We start from the raw sequence: 15,735 nt of genomic DNA on the forward strand, positions 1-15,735 counted from the left end.
TGCGTCCTTCTGTATGCGCTGCTTTCGGTTCATATCACTGTACAGCTTTTGTGTTGCCCTCTTGAGTAGCTTCTAATAATGTGAGTTTTGGCGCTTTTCTCCCCTCTCAAAGCACAGAACAAAGCTTCCTGTGAGTGGCAGCCATGGCGGGGAGCGTTTACACACCCTATTTACAGGGAGGCTGATTCTAGCCAAGCTTTATAATACCTTAATTATATTTGATGTGACCGAGCCCTTGGCAGTCGTGAGTCCAAGGCTGTCAGACATGATTTAGATATTATGACAATTTCTAGGCAGTGCCACAGCCGAGCTGCGTTTCACTGTGTCACTGAGGAAGTAAAGAGGTTGTTTGGAAGCGGGGAGTATTTTTCCTGGGATTTTTGTCTTTGGCTTCGTGCACAGGTTATTTCTCTGCTAGATTCCGCGATACGTAAAACCCACTCAAAGAAATTGAGAAACCAATATTTTAAAAGTATTTTATGAATCCGACTGGGGAAGGGGTTTCCGTTCCTTACATACGTTTTCTTAGTGACGTGAATTGCATTGCAGGGCTCAGCAGATTCGTACACAAGCAGACCCTCGGACTCTGATGTGTCTCTGGAAGAAGACAGGGAAGCGATCCGCCAGGAACGGGAGCAGCAAGCAGCCATCCAGCTCGAGAGGGCCAAGGTCTGTTCTCTGCAGCTTTAGGAGCAACCAGGCTCTGGGGCACTTTTCACAGTATCACACACAGTATGTTTGGGACTGGAAGGGCCCTGGAAAGCTCATCCAGTGCAATCCCCCCATGGAGCAGGAACACCCAGATGAGGTTACACAGGAAGGTGTCCAGGCGGGTTGGAATGTCTGCAGAGAAGGAGACTCCACAACCCCCTGGGCAGCCTGGGCCAGGCTCTGCCACCCTCACTTCTTTTGCCGGGTGATGAAATTCACACTGTTGGTTGATGATGATATTCTGAAATAGTTTGATGGGTGACGTTACCTGCAGACAAGGTGTTTGGGGGGTATAGTGTAAATATTCTCATATAAACAGGGATGTTCTCTAGCCAGCTGAACTCTGCTGGCCCGGGGGAAATTGTCAGCTCTGGGTTTTGATGTACTTGGCAAACATCCTCTGTAAGGTTAGTTTGGTAGAACGGATCAGTTATTGATTCAGAAGAGTTGCCACTGTTTGTGCTGCTGTTTCTGTTTGCAGTCCAAGCCAGTAGCGTTTGCTGTGAAGACTAACGTGAGTTACTGCGGAGCTCTGGATGAAGATGTCCCCGTCCCAAGCACTGCCATCTCCTTCGATGCCAAGGACTTCCTGCACATTAAAGAGGTAAACCCGAGATGTTATAAAAGGGAATGTGAAAGAGAATCTCTTCACATACCAAGGACTACGATTTGAACAGTCGAGGCTGAGCTGCACCTGATTAAAAAGAGATCCAGGAGCCGAGCGGAGGCAGGAGAGCCCAGCACATCCATCTGATCAGTGTCGATGTGATGGTTCTTCAGGCTTTTTAGAGTTCCAGCACCCTGGGGTGGTTATCTTGCACCTTTTTATCGCTTGATGTTTCCGACTTGTGGTTGGATTTTCACGTCACAGGAAGGAAATGACATCCTTCTGTATTTTAAATCCCCTTTGGTGTGGTAGATTCAGATTCTTCTGTCAAATGAATATTGCGATGGGTCAGAGATGATAAAATAGAAAGGGATTCTATTGATCAAAAAGTGGAGTAGCAGCAAGTTACACCAGGTCTTCATAAAGCACAAGACAGACTTTATAAGAGAGGAAATAAGACTTAGAATAATACAATAGAAAAATAAAATATTGAAGAGGCCAGATACAAAAATAAGGAAAAAGGAATAGGAATAAAAGGGCCCTGAGTATGGCTTGGTAGAGGAAAAATACATTTTCTTGCATGCTGAGCATATTTCCTGCAATTCTTCATCTGCAGTGAGCCCTCTGAATGTGCATAACCCCAGCTGTTTTGCGGATTCTGAGGCAGGCTTGCAGCTTGCAAAAACATTGTTTCCCCCTCTGCATTCTGGGTTTATTTTAGGGGGTACAGTACTCGTCTCTTTCTTTGAACGTGTGTCTGTCATCGCTCCAGAGCACCGGCCTCCCTTAGGCTAGGACAAGCATGGTTCCAGCTTTATAATAGCGCTAAACTGGGTAAGAAGTGAGCTGCTCCAGGATGAAACATCAGCCGGAACCGATGAGTTGCTACATTGAGGGTGCGTCCTGCGCCTCTCAGCTGTCTCCTCCAAGACCATACGTGATGTGCTGACTTAAACGGGGGAGCGGCAGCAATTCCTGACAGCGCAGCAGAGATCATCACGGGCATGGCAGCCACTGGGGATGAGCTGGCGTCCTCCCACACGCCGAATGCAAAGAATAGCATATGGGAGGTGGTGACCTGATGCAAACAGCCCCGCGTTCCTTGCTGCTTCGTTATCGTTTGCGCTGCTCTGACGTTCTCAGCGTAACGCTGATTCTCATCTCGTGTCTGGAGGGATCGATCACGAGTCCATGGCCCATAATGGTCCCTGTGTTCAAACCATACATTTAGAACCAGAACAGTGATTCTCATGGGACTGAGGTTCTACAGCGCTTTAAATCACAGAATCCCAGATTGTCAGGGGTTGAAGGGCCCTGGAAAGCTCATGCAGTGCAATCCCCCCATGGAGCAGGAACACCCAGATGAGGTTACATAGGAATAAATCCATTGATTTCGCTGATTTGCCAGAGAATGCTGGGTCCTGCGGTATTTGTCTATTTTAAAGAATGTAAATAGTTATATTGACTTAAGCGGAAGCAACATGTTTAAAATTAAGCTCTGCTTAGGGACATTGTCTGAATCAGGGTCATAACAGCATGAAGAACAGATATTTTGGAAGTCAAAATGATAAAACACTGGCACCTCTTTTGTCAATAACAGCTCTATAGAGAGGGCAGTTTTCAAGATGAGGGTATAAGGGCCCCGTTCCCTTAGCTGTGTATGTTAATATTTGTGTATGGATTAATAAATAGGCTAATTGATTGATAGTGATATACACTATATCCTTGCTTTTTGTCTCTCCATCATTAAAGTTAGGCCAGGCTTTCAATAATACGGAAAAACGTATGTTACTAGAAGTTAATGATAAAATTGAATGTAATATGTTCAGCTATATATTAAAGTTTCTTCTTAAAGGTGAATGCTTTTCAGCTGACAGAAATTCAGAAGTGTACGTCTCCAAATAGTTCAGCTCCTTCTAGGCAGCGACACCATCAAAACCTCATTTGTAGGAAGGCGTCACAACTTTGGTTAGCGCTTGGCGTTACCCAGAATCAGTTTTGGCTCATTGTTGGAGCTGCTCGGTGTTCTGTGTTGTCTTGGACAAGCTGCTCTATATTTATCCTTGTTTCTAGAAAGGTGTTTGTAGAGTTTTTCCACCTCGCAAGGCGGAGTCTGGTTGCGCGGTCTGGAGCTCAGGCTTGTGGGTGACAAACTAAGGGGGTTTGGGGTGTGACGTGAGTAACCTTTGTGTGTTCCAGAAGTACAATAACGACTGGTGGATAGGGCGGCTGGTAAAGGAGGGCTGCGAGATCGGCTTCATCCCCAGCCCGCTGCGCCTGGAGAACATCCGCATCCAGCAGGAGCAGAAGAGGGGACGTTTCCATGGAGGGTGAGAACCTTGTAGCATCACCCAAAATCGGTCCTGACACCGCACAATGTCTTCAAAGGTCACTCGGTTCTTTTTCATTGCGGTGCGTTTGGAGGAGTGTTTGATTTGGGATTCCAAATGAAAACGCATATTTGCTGAGAATAGGCGTGTTGGATATTGACGCTGAGAAACAATAAAAAATGTGTATTGACTTTAGGAAAGATGAGTAATCCGGGACGAGTGGTACGGACAGACGTTTCTGAAGGGCTGGAGAGTTTTAAGTCCCTGTGGGTTTAAGTCAACTTGGTGCTCAAAGGTTTTCTTCTTTTTTCCAACTGTTTTCTTCTGAAGGTTGTGGTTTCTTTTCTTTATTTCTCTCCATTTTGGCCAAACCCAGAGTTTTCGAACTTTACAGAGATGAGCTTTGTCCATCAACTTCCATTATTCTGACTGTTGTGGAGCTGGTGATTGCAAGTCCCTGGAGAAACATAAACTTGGTCACAGGTCTAGGAAGTAAAACCGATTTCTGACAATCCCAGTTCAGTCACTGAAGTCACCCTTCTGTTGGCCGAATACACAAAAGACTTTTTCCTTTGTTTTTTGTTAATTGATATACTGCTAGCGTATTATTCGCACTAATTGAAAGCAAACTTGAAATGTTCACACATCTTTAGTGCTGCAGAGTAAAGAGCCAATTGAGTCTGGACCTAATGGCAGTAGTGGCACAAGTGACGCTGTGTGGGACTGTTGCGGGGCTGGCGCGCTAATGAACTTAATCAAGGGCAGGAATCATTTCAATGTAAACCATCTGGGGAAGGGTTTTGAGAACGGTTGAACAGCCTTAGCTGTGCTTTTCCCAAATTGCTTTTATGATTTTTGAAATCGCTTCAAAGGAAGCCGGTGCATCTCAGCCTACAGAAGGAACAGTATCTAATTCGGAGAGAGGGATGCTAACAGGGTATTTAGGATACTGTTTCATGTACAGCGTATTAGAAGAATTCTCTGCTTGTGTGAATGGGCACAACTCCACCAAATCACCGATTCTTGCAAAGGTTTTCTCTAATCTCACCTATGGAGAATATTAAGGATAAAATGAAGTCTGAAGGACACAGGGGAATGTTGTAAAGGGTGTGTGGTGAGACATCCGCACACCAGGGCTTTCTTGGGGCGGGAATGTGGGTGAAAACTCCTTTACCGTGTGATTTCTCATGGGGAAATTTCTCATATCTGCTGCCTAAATCCTCCCCTGTTTCCGTCCCGGGGTGCCTGGTGTTAATGGGATCTTTCTGCAATCGCAGGAAATCCAGTGGAAATTCTTCTTCAAGTCTTGGAGAAATGGTTTCTGGCACGTTCCGAGCTACACCTACTTCCACAGGTAAGGCAGGATTTTGTTGATGGGAACTCTGGCTGTTCCTATTAACTGTTTTTAAAAGTATATGGAAAATGCAGGTTTCCCCCTTTGCTAAATTATGGCGGTGTTTAACAGAAAAGTGCTTGCGGAGGCAGACAAAGACGTTATTTCTAGACATGCCGTAGTTCTCGGGGAGCGGGAAGAATGTGGCAGCTGCCCCGGAATGGGATGAGCGGCCAGTTCAAGCAGGAGAGGGGTGCGCTCAGAGAATAATCACGAGTGCTCCGACAAAGGGAGTTTTCGTTGCGAGTGTTACGGTTGTTATACGCAGTGTGTGGTTTTTAACCAAGTTCTCATTTGGTCTTTTAGCAAAACAGAAACAAAAAGTGGTAAGTAGAACTTTTGTTTCCATTTTGTTTATTTTATTTAGTTCTAATACGTAATTCCCCGGGTTTTCCTATGGATCTTCTCCGATCAGTGATCTGAAGGGTGGTTTTCCTTTCTAGACAGAGCACGTTCCCCCGTACGATGTGGTACCGTCGATGAGACCTGTTGTGTTGGTGGGTCCGTCGCTGAAAGGCTATGAGGTACGTACATTCGCTGTGCATGGTCCAGCGCAACTGTTTTATGATAATTTAAAGTGATCTTAGCTTAAATAATTGTCAGAAACATGATATAAGATTTAAGAGCACGGTTAGGACCTTGTGTCATTTGGGTGAGGTGCCAGCTGATTATTTTCTGCCTCGCAACAGTGTGTGTTGCTCGTGATGCCTCAGCAGAAGGGCAGGGAGTGTGAGTACAAAACTGCTCGTTTTGCGGTTTTACTGCTTTAAACACAGCGCACATCCATGATCTTCGGTGCCGTTATTCTTGATTAAATCTAAGTGAGAAAAAGAGACTCGTGTCCACTGCAAGAAGAGGTGGGAGCAGTCAAGTTAACCAGCCAGACTTCTGCATGCATGGGAAATTTTAGTCAAACTGGCACATGCTTTGAACTTAATTAGAAAACATTTGGAGTAAACTTCGCCATTGTTCTCCTTCGTTTCACTTTTAAGAACTCAACGTCTTCCCGTGCTTGGCAAACGGACTATTGCAGCAGGTTCAGTTTCCTTCTCCAGCACCTGAAGCCGCAGATGGGAACTGACGATTGTTATCGCAACGTGTTTTCCTAAAGTTTATATTTTCTAGGATTATTAGTATATCGAAATATATAACAAAAGCAACCTCTAACCCTTCTAAATTATTTGCCTCTGTTCAATGTGGAAGGACATAAGCAGGACACCCAATTTTCAAGTGAGCATTTGACACACGCTGAACGAGCAGAGGTTCTTACCAGAGCCTTTTGTGAACTTAACCATCTGTTAAGTGTTTTGCTGAATTAAGAACCAAATGAACATGAACATAAAATAAAAGCTACACTTCGTTTAGCTTAATTAATGTTGTTAGTACTTTATAGGATATTATGAAACACGTTGGAATGGTTCTTTTTGGAAGAGTACAACACGGTGCAATTACTAGCATAATGCAGCGTTCTTGCATTGTTTTTTGTAAGAATGGTTGGAAGTGCAGTTTAGCAAAGCAGGTGCTTCATGTTCTACTCTCTGCCTTTTAATTTTATGGAGGTGTTTCTTGGCAGGAGTAGATTTCATCCCTGGACTTCCGTGGTGCTGCACCGCACATTGATTTGCCTCGGGACCCTCAGGTTCGGAGGGGAGAGAGGCTGTTTGTTAACACAAACCTCTACAGATATGCCGTGCTGCTTTTGTTTGACAAAGTAACACTAAACATGACATCTTGAACATAGGAAGGTGTAGAAATGGTAGCACAGAATATTCATTTTCACTTACAGATAGTGGTCTGCGTAACAGACCATTGACGTGGGGAAATTGTTTTGACTATTTTCTTTAATTTTCCCTGACTAAATTCTGAATTTTGAAAGACAGCCATGGAGAAATAAAGAGCCAGAGGCCGTGGGGGTTGGATGGAGCTCCTCTCTCCGCTGGCAGACAAGAGGTGTCAGCCTGAGTTGTCCTGGAGAGGACAAGGAGTTAATTCAGTGAAGTCGATGAGTGGAAGCATCCTTTTGTTTCTCTGTGTTAGAACAGTCGTCCAACACCGTAAATCTTGTATCTGAAGTTTTAAGCCAGTTCTAATGGTGTTACACAAAACAAAACCAAAAAACACCCCACCACAAAACCCACCCAAAGGCAACTGGTCTGTTCGAGCTGCCCTGGCCTGTGCTGGTGCCGTGAAGTGAAGTTCTCACGGACATACTGATTGCTGGCGGTATCCTTACCTTCTACTTACCTCTCTTTCTTACTTTTGACCTCTTTTTCTCCCTGTCCATCCTCCCTGCTCCATGTCCCTCCCCTCTGCCAAGGTGACAGACATGATGCAGAAAGCTCTCTTTGACTTCCTGAAGCACAGGTTTGATGGGAGGTGAGGAATCCTGTCCTTTTCGTGCTTTTTCCCCCATGCGTTACTAACATTTTTAAAAAATTATTATTATTATTATTATTATTTTAAGGGATGCATGTTCAAAACGGGTTTATCGGCTTTGTATCAGCACTGAAATGCAGGCAGCCGTGGGGCGGAACACGGCTCATGGGCTACTAGTGCATGTACCTTCATAGCCGCTATGTGTGTAGTAGGATTTATTGAATTTAAAGAGTAGATAGCTGGCCAGTTCCTTCCATGTCATGGAACAGTTGAGAAAACATGACTAATCACACATAAAGTTTAGTTTTATTCACAAACCTTTGGGAATATGAAGATTTTTTAAGGAGTGTGTCCTGCAGGTGTGCGGACAGCAAACATAAATGCTTCTTGATTTCATTTGGAAGTTGTTTTATTTGGGCCGGTTCATTCCAGCACCTCCAGGGAACTTCCCGGCCCCTTTACAGCAGATGTTCTCGAAATAAAACTGATTACACCCCAAGCCTGAAATGAGGATCAGAAACAACATTTCAACAGGGTGCAGTAACGGGCCTTCAGACCAACACCTAAGAAATATCAACTCTTAGATGTCCCCAGTAGTCACAACTACTTCAAAAGGCCGTTTGAAGAAGGAAATGCTGAGGACAGAAATATGGAAAGAAGTGTGTCGGAAGTTCAGAAATTGTGAGGAAGGTTCATCTTGTTCAGCTGGAGCGCAGAGGGTGTTTCCTGATGGGCTGCGAGAGGGACCATTGGGATTTCTCTGTGAGGAGTGCAGGCTCGCTCCGTGGCATCTCTTACAGGCACCTTCTGCTGTGTGACAGGTTAGAAAATACCCGAAACCTTGGGTTAGGACAGTGGAAATAATAGTGGCGGCTGTTTGGGAGAGCTGGAGCAGGACTGATGGTCAGGGTCCCTTTTGGGGCGCAGTGAGGAGATGCAGTGCTGCACGAACCCTCAACAGCCTACACAAAACATTTAACAACGTGATTGCTATGAATATATCCTTTATGAGGTACGTTTTTGTACCCTACACGAAGATCAGAGGTGCTTAGATACAGAGAAGAAAACATAAAGCGCACTGGGCCGCTCTCCGGCCCTCTCCCCACCGAGCAAGCTGAGACGGTTGACTTTAGCTCTGACGTTCCTCTTCAGCTGCTTCTTGGTCCTCCTGCCAACTACGGCTTCGCAGTCTTTCTCCTCCTGCCCTTTCTTTTTCCTTTGTTTCCGCCTCTTCTGCAAGGCCCACATTACCAGAAGGGAAACGGGTGTCCAAGGAGCAGCTTTTCAGAAGAGTTCAGTAACACCTGAACTGGCGGGACTCCTTCCCTCCCTCCGAAAACACACTTGGCGTCTGTCGGCTCCTCCTGTAGCTGCGACATCCTCTGCTGCTCAGGGTCTCCACTACATTTTCTGGCAATAAATTTATTGATGTATTATGTAGAAAAATACTTGTGCTTCTTTTACCCTTCCATCTGATAATTTCACTTAGAGCTGCATCAATCTTACGTCATTTGGAGTAGCTCCCAGTGAGTTCTAGCTTGCTTTCTTTTCCGTATCCGTGGCTCTTGGGCTCATCACACTCCTCCAAAATGGATTTTACGTGGAGTGATTGTGCGGTCTTTGTTTTCTAACATTTGTCAAGTGAAAAGCCCCACCTTCCTTAGGTACAGCGGAGTACAGGTGCCTGTGCCCCAAATTACCTTCCTCCCATCGAACCACGCAACAAAGTGCCTGGAACGGGAGGGTGTGTTGCAGGACGGGTGTCCCGATACAGGCGGGTCTGTCGGTGACCAACAGGCGCTCAGCTGTGAGTGACAGCTGTCCAGACATCTCAGCAACGTCAGGTTTTGTCCATGACCTGGGAGGAGAAGGGCTGTTGTGGTTACGACTCTGCTGTTCTGCGCACTGTAAGACTCGCATAACTTGCAGTGTTTATGGTATTGTGTGGATTTGTGTACGGGGTGAGTTGTGAAGGACACAAGTTATCTAATGCACTGAGGAGAACAGCAGAAACTATGTGCCAGAGTCTACAATAGTGCAGGGAATAGAAAACAACGTACAGCTATGCAGCGTTTCTTTTAGTTGGCCTTTAATGACGCCGTAACTCAGCCATAAAACATATCGGCGCGGTATTTTATTGTGTTTGCACTTGGGAATGGAATGTAGCTGTGAAACATGTGCAGGGCACTGGAAACGTGACTGTTGTGCTTGTGTGCTGTGTTCTCGCTCCCAGGATATCAATAACCAGAGTGACAGCTGACATTTCTCTTGCTAAGAGGTCCGTTCTGAATAATCCAAGCAAGAGGGCAATAATCGAGCGGTCAAACACAAGGTCCAGTTTAGGTAAGACATTGACACGGGTCTAATTCTGAGCATGGTTACGTGCTGGAGGAAAGGGCCAGGATTTCAGCCAAGATGTCATCGGTTGGGCAATTTTAAATGTGTCTACAGCAGTCAGAACAATGAATATCAGAAATATAATTTATATGGAAATAAATGTCTCCTTTTTCTTCAGACAAAAGTGCTTTGGTGTGAACGTCGCCATTGGTGTCGTTTTAAATGTTACCCTGTCGATTATTGAACACAGACGATTTTTGTGTTTCTAGAATTAGGAGGTCACAGTTCTGCTTTTCACACAGGCTCTTGTTTGAGTTAAATCACAATTACAATCCGAGAGCAAGAGTGGTTGTAAGAAATATCAATGCATCACTTGAAGTCAAAAATTAAGAATCTTACGACTCCTAATTGTTTAGCAGATGTGGAAAATAAGTTTAGTTTATGTTAACAGAGACATGTGTTTAATTGTCCCCTGATGCTTATATCCATTGGTGTTATAAATTAATGTAGTACGTATGTGTTCTTAGGCAACGGAATTGTCTCTATAAAACAACTACTTGTGTAATAGGTTATTTTATGGAAAATACATTAATTCGCCTATGGAGTTAGTATATTAAATGTGTCCAGCCCATGGCAGCGAAGAGGTGATGGTGTTTTAGTGTAAGCAGTGCTGGGGTCTCAGCTGCTCCGCTTTCCTCCCCCAGCCGAAGTACAGAGCGAAATCGAGAGGATCTTCGAGCTGGCGCGGTCCTTGCAGCTGGTGGTGCTGGACGCGGACACCATCAACCACCCCGCCCAGCTCATCAAGACCTCCCTGGCGCCAATCATCGTCCACGTTAAAGTGTCATCTCCCAAGGTGACGTGTCCCTCCCTTAAACCCCTGCGTTGGAGAGGGGCCTGGATGTGGGCTGGGACTGCGCAGCGTCGTGTCCGCCCACCGAGAAATTAAGGGATGAAGAGCAAGACAGTGACATTTTTAGATGAAGGGTTGCAGGTTACCAGCGGTGTCACTCAGGGGTCTGTAAAGGGACCAGTACGGTTCAACCCTTTTGTTAATGACCTTTGCTAACCCAGGAGGCTGGGGACAAAAGCTCATCCTGGGGCAGGTTAATGTGCTGTCATTTCCAGGGGCCTTGGCAGGCTGGAAAGAACAGCTCTCAGGAGCCTCTTGTAAGCTCAGCAAAGGCAAATACAAGTCCTCACGAGCAAAGATGGGCCGGTCCTGGCTCGGGGTGGTGGGGTCTCCTTGGGATGTTCAGAACTGAGCGGGGCGGGGCTGTGAGTGATCTGATCCAGCTCCCTTGGAGTGAGGAGCCGGCACAGAGGCCTCTAGAGGTCCTTCCGACTTAAAAAATACTCCCTTGTTCTATGATCTTGTGATTTTCTTTGAGACTTTACGGAGAAATAATTTCAGTTTCCTGACTTTTCAGACCATTAAATTCTAATGATGAACACAGTGAAAAGTAAAAACAAAAAAGAACTATGAACTGTGGGTGTAAAATACCTTCTGTACCCAAAATGTACCTAGAACAGATTAAGTTACAGCGTTATTGCCACGTTACTGCTGCTGTGGTACGGCAGCCAATCCAGTATAGTTCTGTGTAGGTGTAATTTTCATGGTCCTCTAGAAGATTAGGTTTGTCAAAAAAAAGTAGAATAAAGCAAAATCACCATTTGCCCTGCGTTTGAAATATTCGCAAGGGATCAAATGTGATGCAGAGGGAAACGTGTCCAGCTTTCGGAGGGGTTATCAGGAAGGTTTGTGCTTATATTCAAGGACGATGTTTTATCAATTTTGTTACACGTATTAGAGAGCTCCTGAACTTGGTAATCTCCCAGTGGGCTGTCAGGCTGAGCTTTGTGGGGATCCGCGATTCTTAAACTCACACTTGCCTCTTTTCCTCCATCAGGTGTTGCAGCGACTGATTAAATCGAGAGGAAAGTCACAAAGTAAACACTTGAACGTTCAGTTGGTGGCAGCTGATAAACTCGCACAATGCCCACCGGTAAGTACAGGAGCGAGGCTGAAGAACCGGTGATATGTGCAGCTTTAAAGAGTTCTGCTGTGTTGGTCTTTGGTTAGAGCGGAGAGCATACATTATCATTTTACGGTGATTCAGACAGCCCGGCAGTTGCAACCCTCGACCATCTTTTATTGCTAAGAAACAAGTTGTCTGATACTTTCATCCTGATTATCTCCTGGCCTGGGTTTATTATGGTCTGGAGCCGGGTGACAGGTCAAAAATGACGTGTAGGGTAAAACCGATCGACCAGCACACGAGCCAGTGACATCATTCGTGGAGCAGTGTCAGCGCAAGGTCCCCGAGGGCCCAAGGCTCCGACCCGTGGGTTGGGGGAGGCTGCAGAGGGTTTTCTTCAGCTGCACAGCGAGCCCAGCCATGAGTCATGTCTGTGACACCGAGCTGAGTGGTGCAGGTGACACACCTGGGGGGCGGGATGGACCCAGAGGGACCCGGACGGGCTGGACAGGTGGGACCTGCAAACCTCGTGAGGTTCAGCAAGGCCAAGTGCAAGGTCCTGCGCCTGGGTTGGGGACAGGTGAGAGAGCTGGGCTGTTCAGCTGGAGAAGAGGAGCTCCGGGGAGACCTTAGTGTGGCCTTTCTGGACTTAAAAGGGGCCGATAAGAAAGATGGGGACAGACTTTTTAGCAGGGTCTGTTGTGACAGGACAAGGGGTGATGGTTTAAAACTGAAGGAGGGGACATTCAGGCTGGACATGACGAAGTTTTTTACACTGAGGGTGGTGAGACTGGCCCAGGTTGGCCAGAGAGGTGGTGGCTGAACCATCCCTGGAGACATCCCAGGCCAGGCTGGACGGGGCTCTGAGCAACCTGAGCTGGTGAAGATGTCCCTGCTCATGGCAGGGGGGGCACTGGGGGAGCTGGGAACGTCCCTTCAACACAAACCATCTGTGATTCGATGATCACATCATCCCCAACACAGCAGCACCCGCGAGCTGTTCCAGGAACCTCCTCAGAGCACAGTCACTGTTTACCAACCATTTTATCAAAGATTCTGATGACTCGTCCAGAATAACCTGCTGCTGCGGGAGCAGAGGTCGCTGATCAGGCAGAGGCAGGTGCCGTGTGGAGCTGAACTTGGCTCTGGATTTGCTTTTCCAGCGCCGTAGCCGTGTGTGACGTGGGGCTGGCGGTGCAGGGCTGGCCGTTCGTACCGCGGAGGCTCAGACAGCCCCGTTTCTGGCTGGCCGTGTTGCCCGTCTTCCTCCTGCCAAAGGGCTGTGGGGAGAAACCAGGTTAGTTCAGAGAAGTTTAGAACAGACACTGGGAAGGTTTCCACGGTGGCGCTTTCACTTGAGACATGCAGACAGCTGGCAAAAGAAACGTCTCGGAATGCCCGGCCTTGCTGGTCAGATGTTGCCTCTGGACGACTTTGCCTTGTGCCATGTAGACCTTAAAGAGATTGTCTCCATTTCAGATGGGTTTTTCCTTGATTCGAATGAAAGTAACAAAGTTGAAGCAGCTTCTGGAGTGATGATCCACAAGGATTTATTTCCTTGAGACTTGCCTTGGTTTTGTGTGCTCCTTGAGATTCCCAACTTCACAGCCTCCTCCTCTCTAATTCCCACTGACCACAAAAAGATAATTCAGGCGTTTCTCCTAAAGTACAACAGGACGTGTTGCTTCCTGACCCTTCCCGTTGGTAGGAACTGAGGTTAAGCTGCTGATTATTGTCACCATAGATCCCTTTGCTCACTGTCTCGGCCTCGTTTTCCGCTTGGAGCAGCTCTGCAAGGTGCTCAAGCCGTCTCGAGTTCACCTGAAGAGCTCAGCTGTATTATGTTTCTCACATGTAATTTTCTACTGAATTGTTGTCTCTTAAAATGGTCCCATTGACTAAAACAAAATTATATACTATTCTGTAGCACAAACTAATTTCTACAAAAGCGTGTGCCTGCAAGTAGCTGCGTTGATGAAATAAAAACGTGGTGTAGCATCTTCTTTGCATCGCAGCGGTTACGTTGTCCGGCCCCAGGACGGAGCAAACTGCGCTAACACCCAGTGCTGCAGGCGGGTTTTATTGCTCAGGACAACAAAGTGGGAGCCCACTGGGATAAGAGAAATGTTTCCAGATTTCAGGCAGGCACGTGCTCCGGGTCTGCGTCCCCTCCGACTCGCACCGCAGCCCCCGGATCAGTTTTGCACTGTTTATTTTCCTTAATTAACCAGCAGCTTTTAAAACCAGGCTTCAAATTATCTGGTAATGTCTTCGGGCAATGAAATCCCTGTGAAATCGCAATATACGCCTCCATCGTTTTAATATTAAACGTGGTCGGTGTTGAAGGCAACGGGTCTGTCTTTGTGTTCGCTTCCAGCAGTAAGTGTGCGGCTTTGCTTGCGATTGTTTAAATTAGGTTAAATTAGGTTAAATTAAAGAGCCAACTGATTTAATTAAGTACAAGTATACTGCTAAGACCAAAGACACCGCTGCCTGCCTTCCGCACGGTGACCTGCTGCTTCTGTTCCGCAGCTCCAGTTCCTCAACAGTATTTGTTTAAAGTGTAGATACCTAAAAGCTGTAAAAACCTCACTTCTGTCACTCGCTGAGAGTCAGCCTGGAGTAAGCAGACGATGCGGTACGTCTGGACGTTTTAAAATAGCTGTCTCTTGGGGCGTATCTGAGTTCAGGAGCTGCTTTCATTATTCATTCCTTGCTGATCGTTGTGATGCTGCTCAAGCGGGTGCAAAGCGTGTCTGCCGCTGCCGGCTCCCGCCAGCACAGACACGGTACGGCTCGAAACATGAGCTGTGCTCATTGTGGAGCTTTAAATGCACTAGTAATATGCAGCTACAGTATCACAGTATCACAGTATGTTTGGGATTGGAAGGGACCTCAAAAGATCATCTAGTCCAATCCCCCTGCTGGAGCAGGAACGCCTAAGCGAGGTGCTTATAATAACTATTATAACTATTATAACTATTTTACGCAGTTGCTATTATAACTATTTTACGCAGTTGATGAGGATTTTAACTTCTGGATTCGTGCCAATGCTAAGAGAAGGTGTATATCCCTCTGGTCTATTTGACATAACCTGAAAAATACCAGAAATGACACTGTGGCTGAACTAAAATGCATTGATATTGTTAAAAATAGCTGGTACAGCAGCTATATCTGCAAGTTCAGATCCTCCTTGGGTACATCTCCATCCTGGCCGTTCTGCCTGGGGCATCTTTTCCCCCAGAGCATCCTTTCCAGACCCAGAGAGCACAATGTGATTTGGGATTGGCCTGAGCTGTAAACCAAAGGAAATAGCAGAGGACAGGGGCAACTAATTTTATCCTCTTCCTCCCTCTCTTCCTCCCTCTCTTCCTCCCTCTCTTCCTCCCTCTCTTCCTCCCTCTCTTCCTCCCGCTCTTCCTCCCGCTCTTCCTCCCACTCTTCTTCTTCCTCCCACTCTTCTTCTTCCTCCCTCTCTTCTTCTTCCTCCCTCTCTTCTTCTTCCTCCCTCTCTTCTTCTTCCTCCCTCTCTTCTTCTTCCTCCCTCTCTTCTTCTTCCTCCCTCTCTTCTTCTTCCTCCCTCTCTTCCTCTCCTCAAAAGGCCACTGCTTTAATGTACTTCACTTAAGAAATACTAGTATATGGAAATGCTCATATTAAAACTATTTTACGCAGGTTGTAAGAAAATGTTGCAGCGAATAAAATGCATTGTAAGGAGAGCTGGAAAGCAATTGCTTTATTCCATGGCCCTTGCAAACAAGGGTCTTCTTGAAAGATTCTTTCCTCCCAAATACATAGAAATGGAACAATTACAGTTTAGCTGTTCAATTCTCTTCCTGCACCTTGCAGCACGTTTTGTTGTGCCCATGCGGCGTTTTGTGAGCGCCCTGAATCATCCAGGTTCCGAAGAAACCTGAGAAACAGTTCCTCAGGTTAGGACGGAGGTTGGAAGGTGTTGGAGGGGTGTTTGTTGACCTGCTTGCCGCTAAACCCCCGCACAGC

General features: G+C 46.3%; 1 protein-coding gene across 8 annotated transcripts in view; it reads left to right on the forward strand.

Moving 5' to 3' along the window:
• The window catches only part of CACNB4 (calcium voltage-gated channel auxiliary subunit beta 4), a 92,173-nt gene that overhangs the window by 64,408 nt on the left and 12,030 nt on the right, over positions 1 to 15,735 (forward strand). For 4 of the 8 annotated variants that reach the window (XR_010473939.1, XM_065070204.1, XM_065070202.1 and 1 more), the window contains exons 1-11: positions 265 to 402; positions 550 to 669; positions 1,193 to 1,315; positions 3,518 to 3,648; positions 4,926 to 5,002; positions 5,348 to 5,367; positions 5,485 to 5,565; positions 7,359 to 7,417; positions 9,651 to 9,760; positions 10,459 to 10,610; positions 11,665 to 11,760. Coding sequence is in view for 7 of the 8 variants with exons in the window: in XM_065070204.1 (XP_064926276.1) it covers positions 280 to 402; positions 550 to 669; positions 1,193 to 1,315; positions 3,518 to 3,648; positions 4,926 to 5,002; positions 5,348 to 5,367; positions 5,485 to 5,565; positions 7,359 to 7,417; positions 9,651 to 9,760; positions 10,459 to 10,610; positions 11,665 to 11,760 (1,092 nt within the window). In the remaining variant the exon portion in view is untranslated. Of the gene's footprint in view, positions 1 to 264; positions 403 to 549; positions 670 to 1,192; positions 1,316 to 3,517; positions 3,649 to 4,925; positions 5,003 to 5,347; positions 5,368 to 5,484; positions 5,566 to 7,358; positions 7,418 to 9,650; positions 9,761 to 10,458; positions 10,611 to 11,664; positions 11,761 to 15,735 lie in introns of those variants that run through there. The other 4 variants (XM_065070203.1, XM_065070207.1, XM_021297890.2 and 1 more) reach the window with 2 other exon arrangements.

The sequence above is a fragment of the Columba livia genome, chromosome 7, assembly GCF_036013475.1.
Source record: "Columba livia isolate bColLiv1 breed racing homer chromosome 7, bColLiv1.pat.W.v2, whole genome shotgun sequence".
NCBI classification, from domain to species: domain Eukaryota; kingdom Metazoa; phylum Chordata; class Aves; order Columbiformes; family Columbidae; genus Columba; species Columba livia.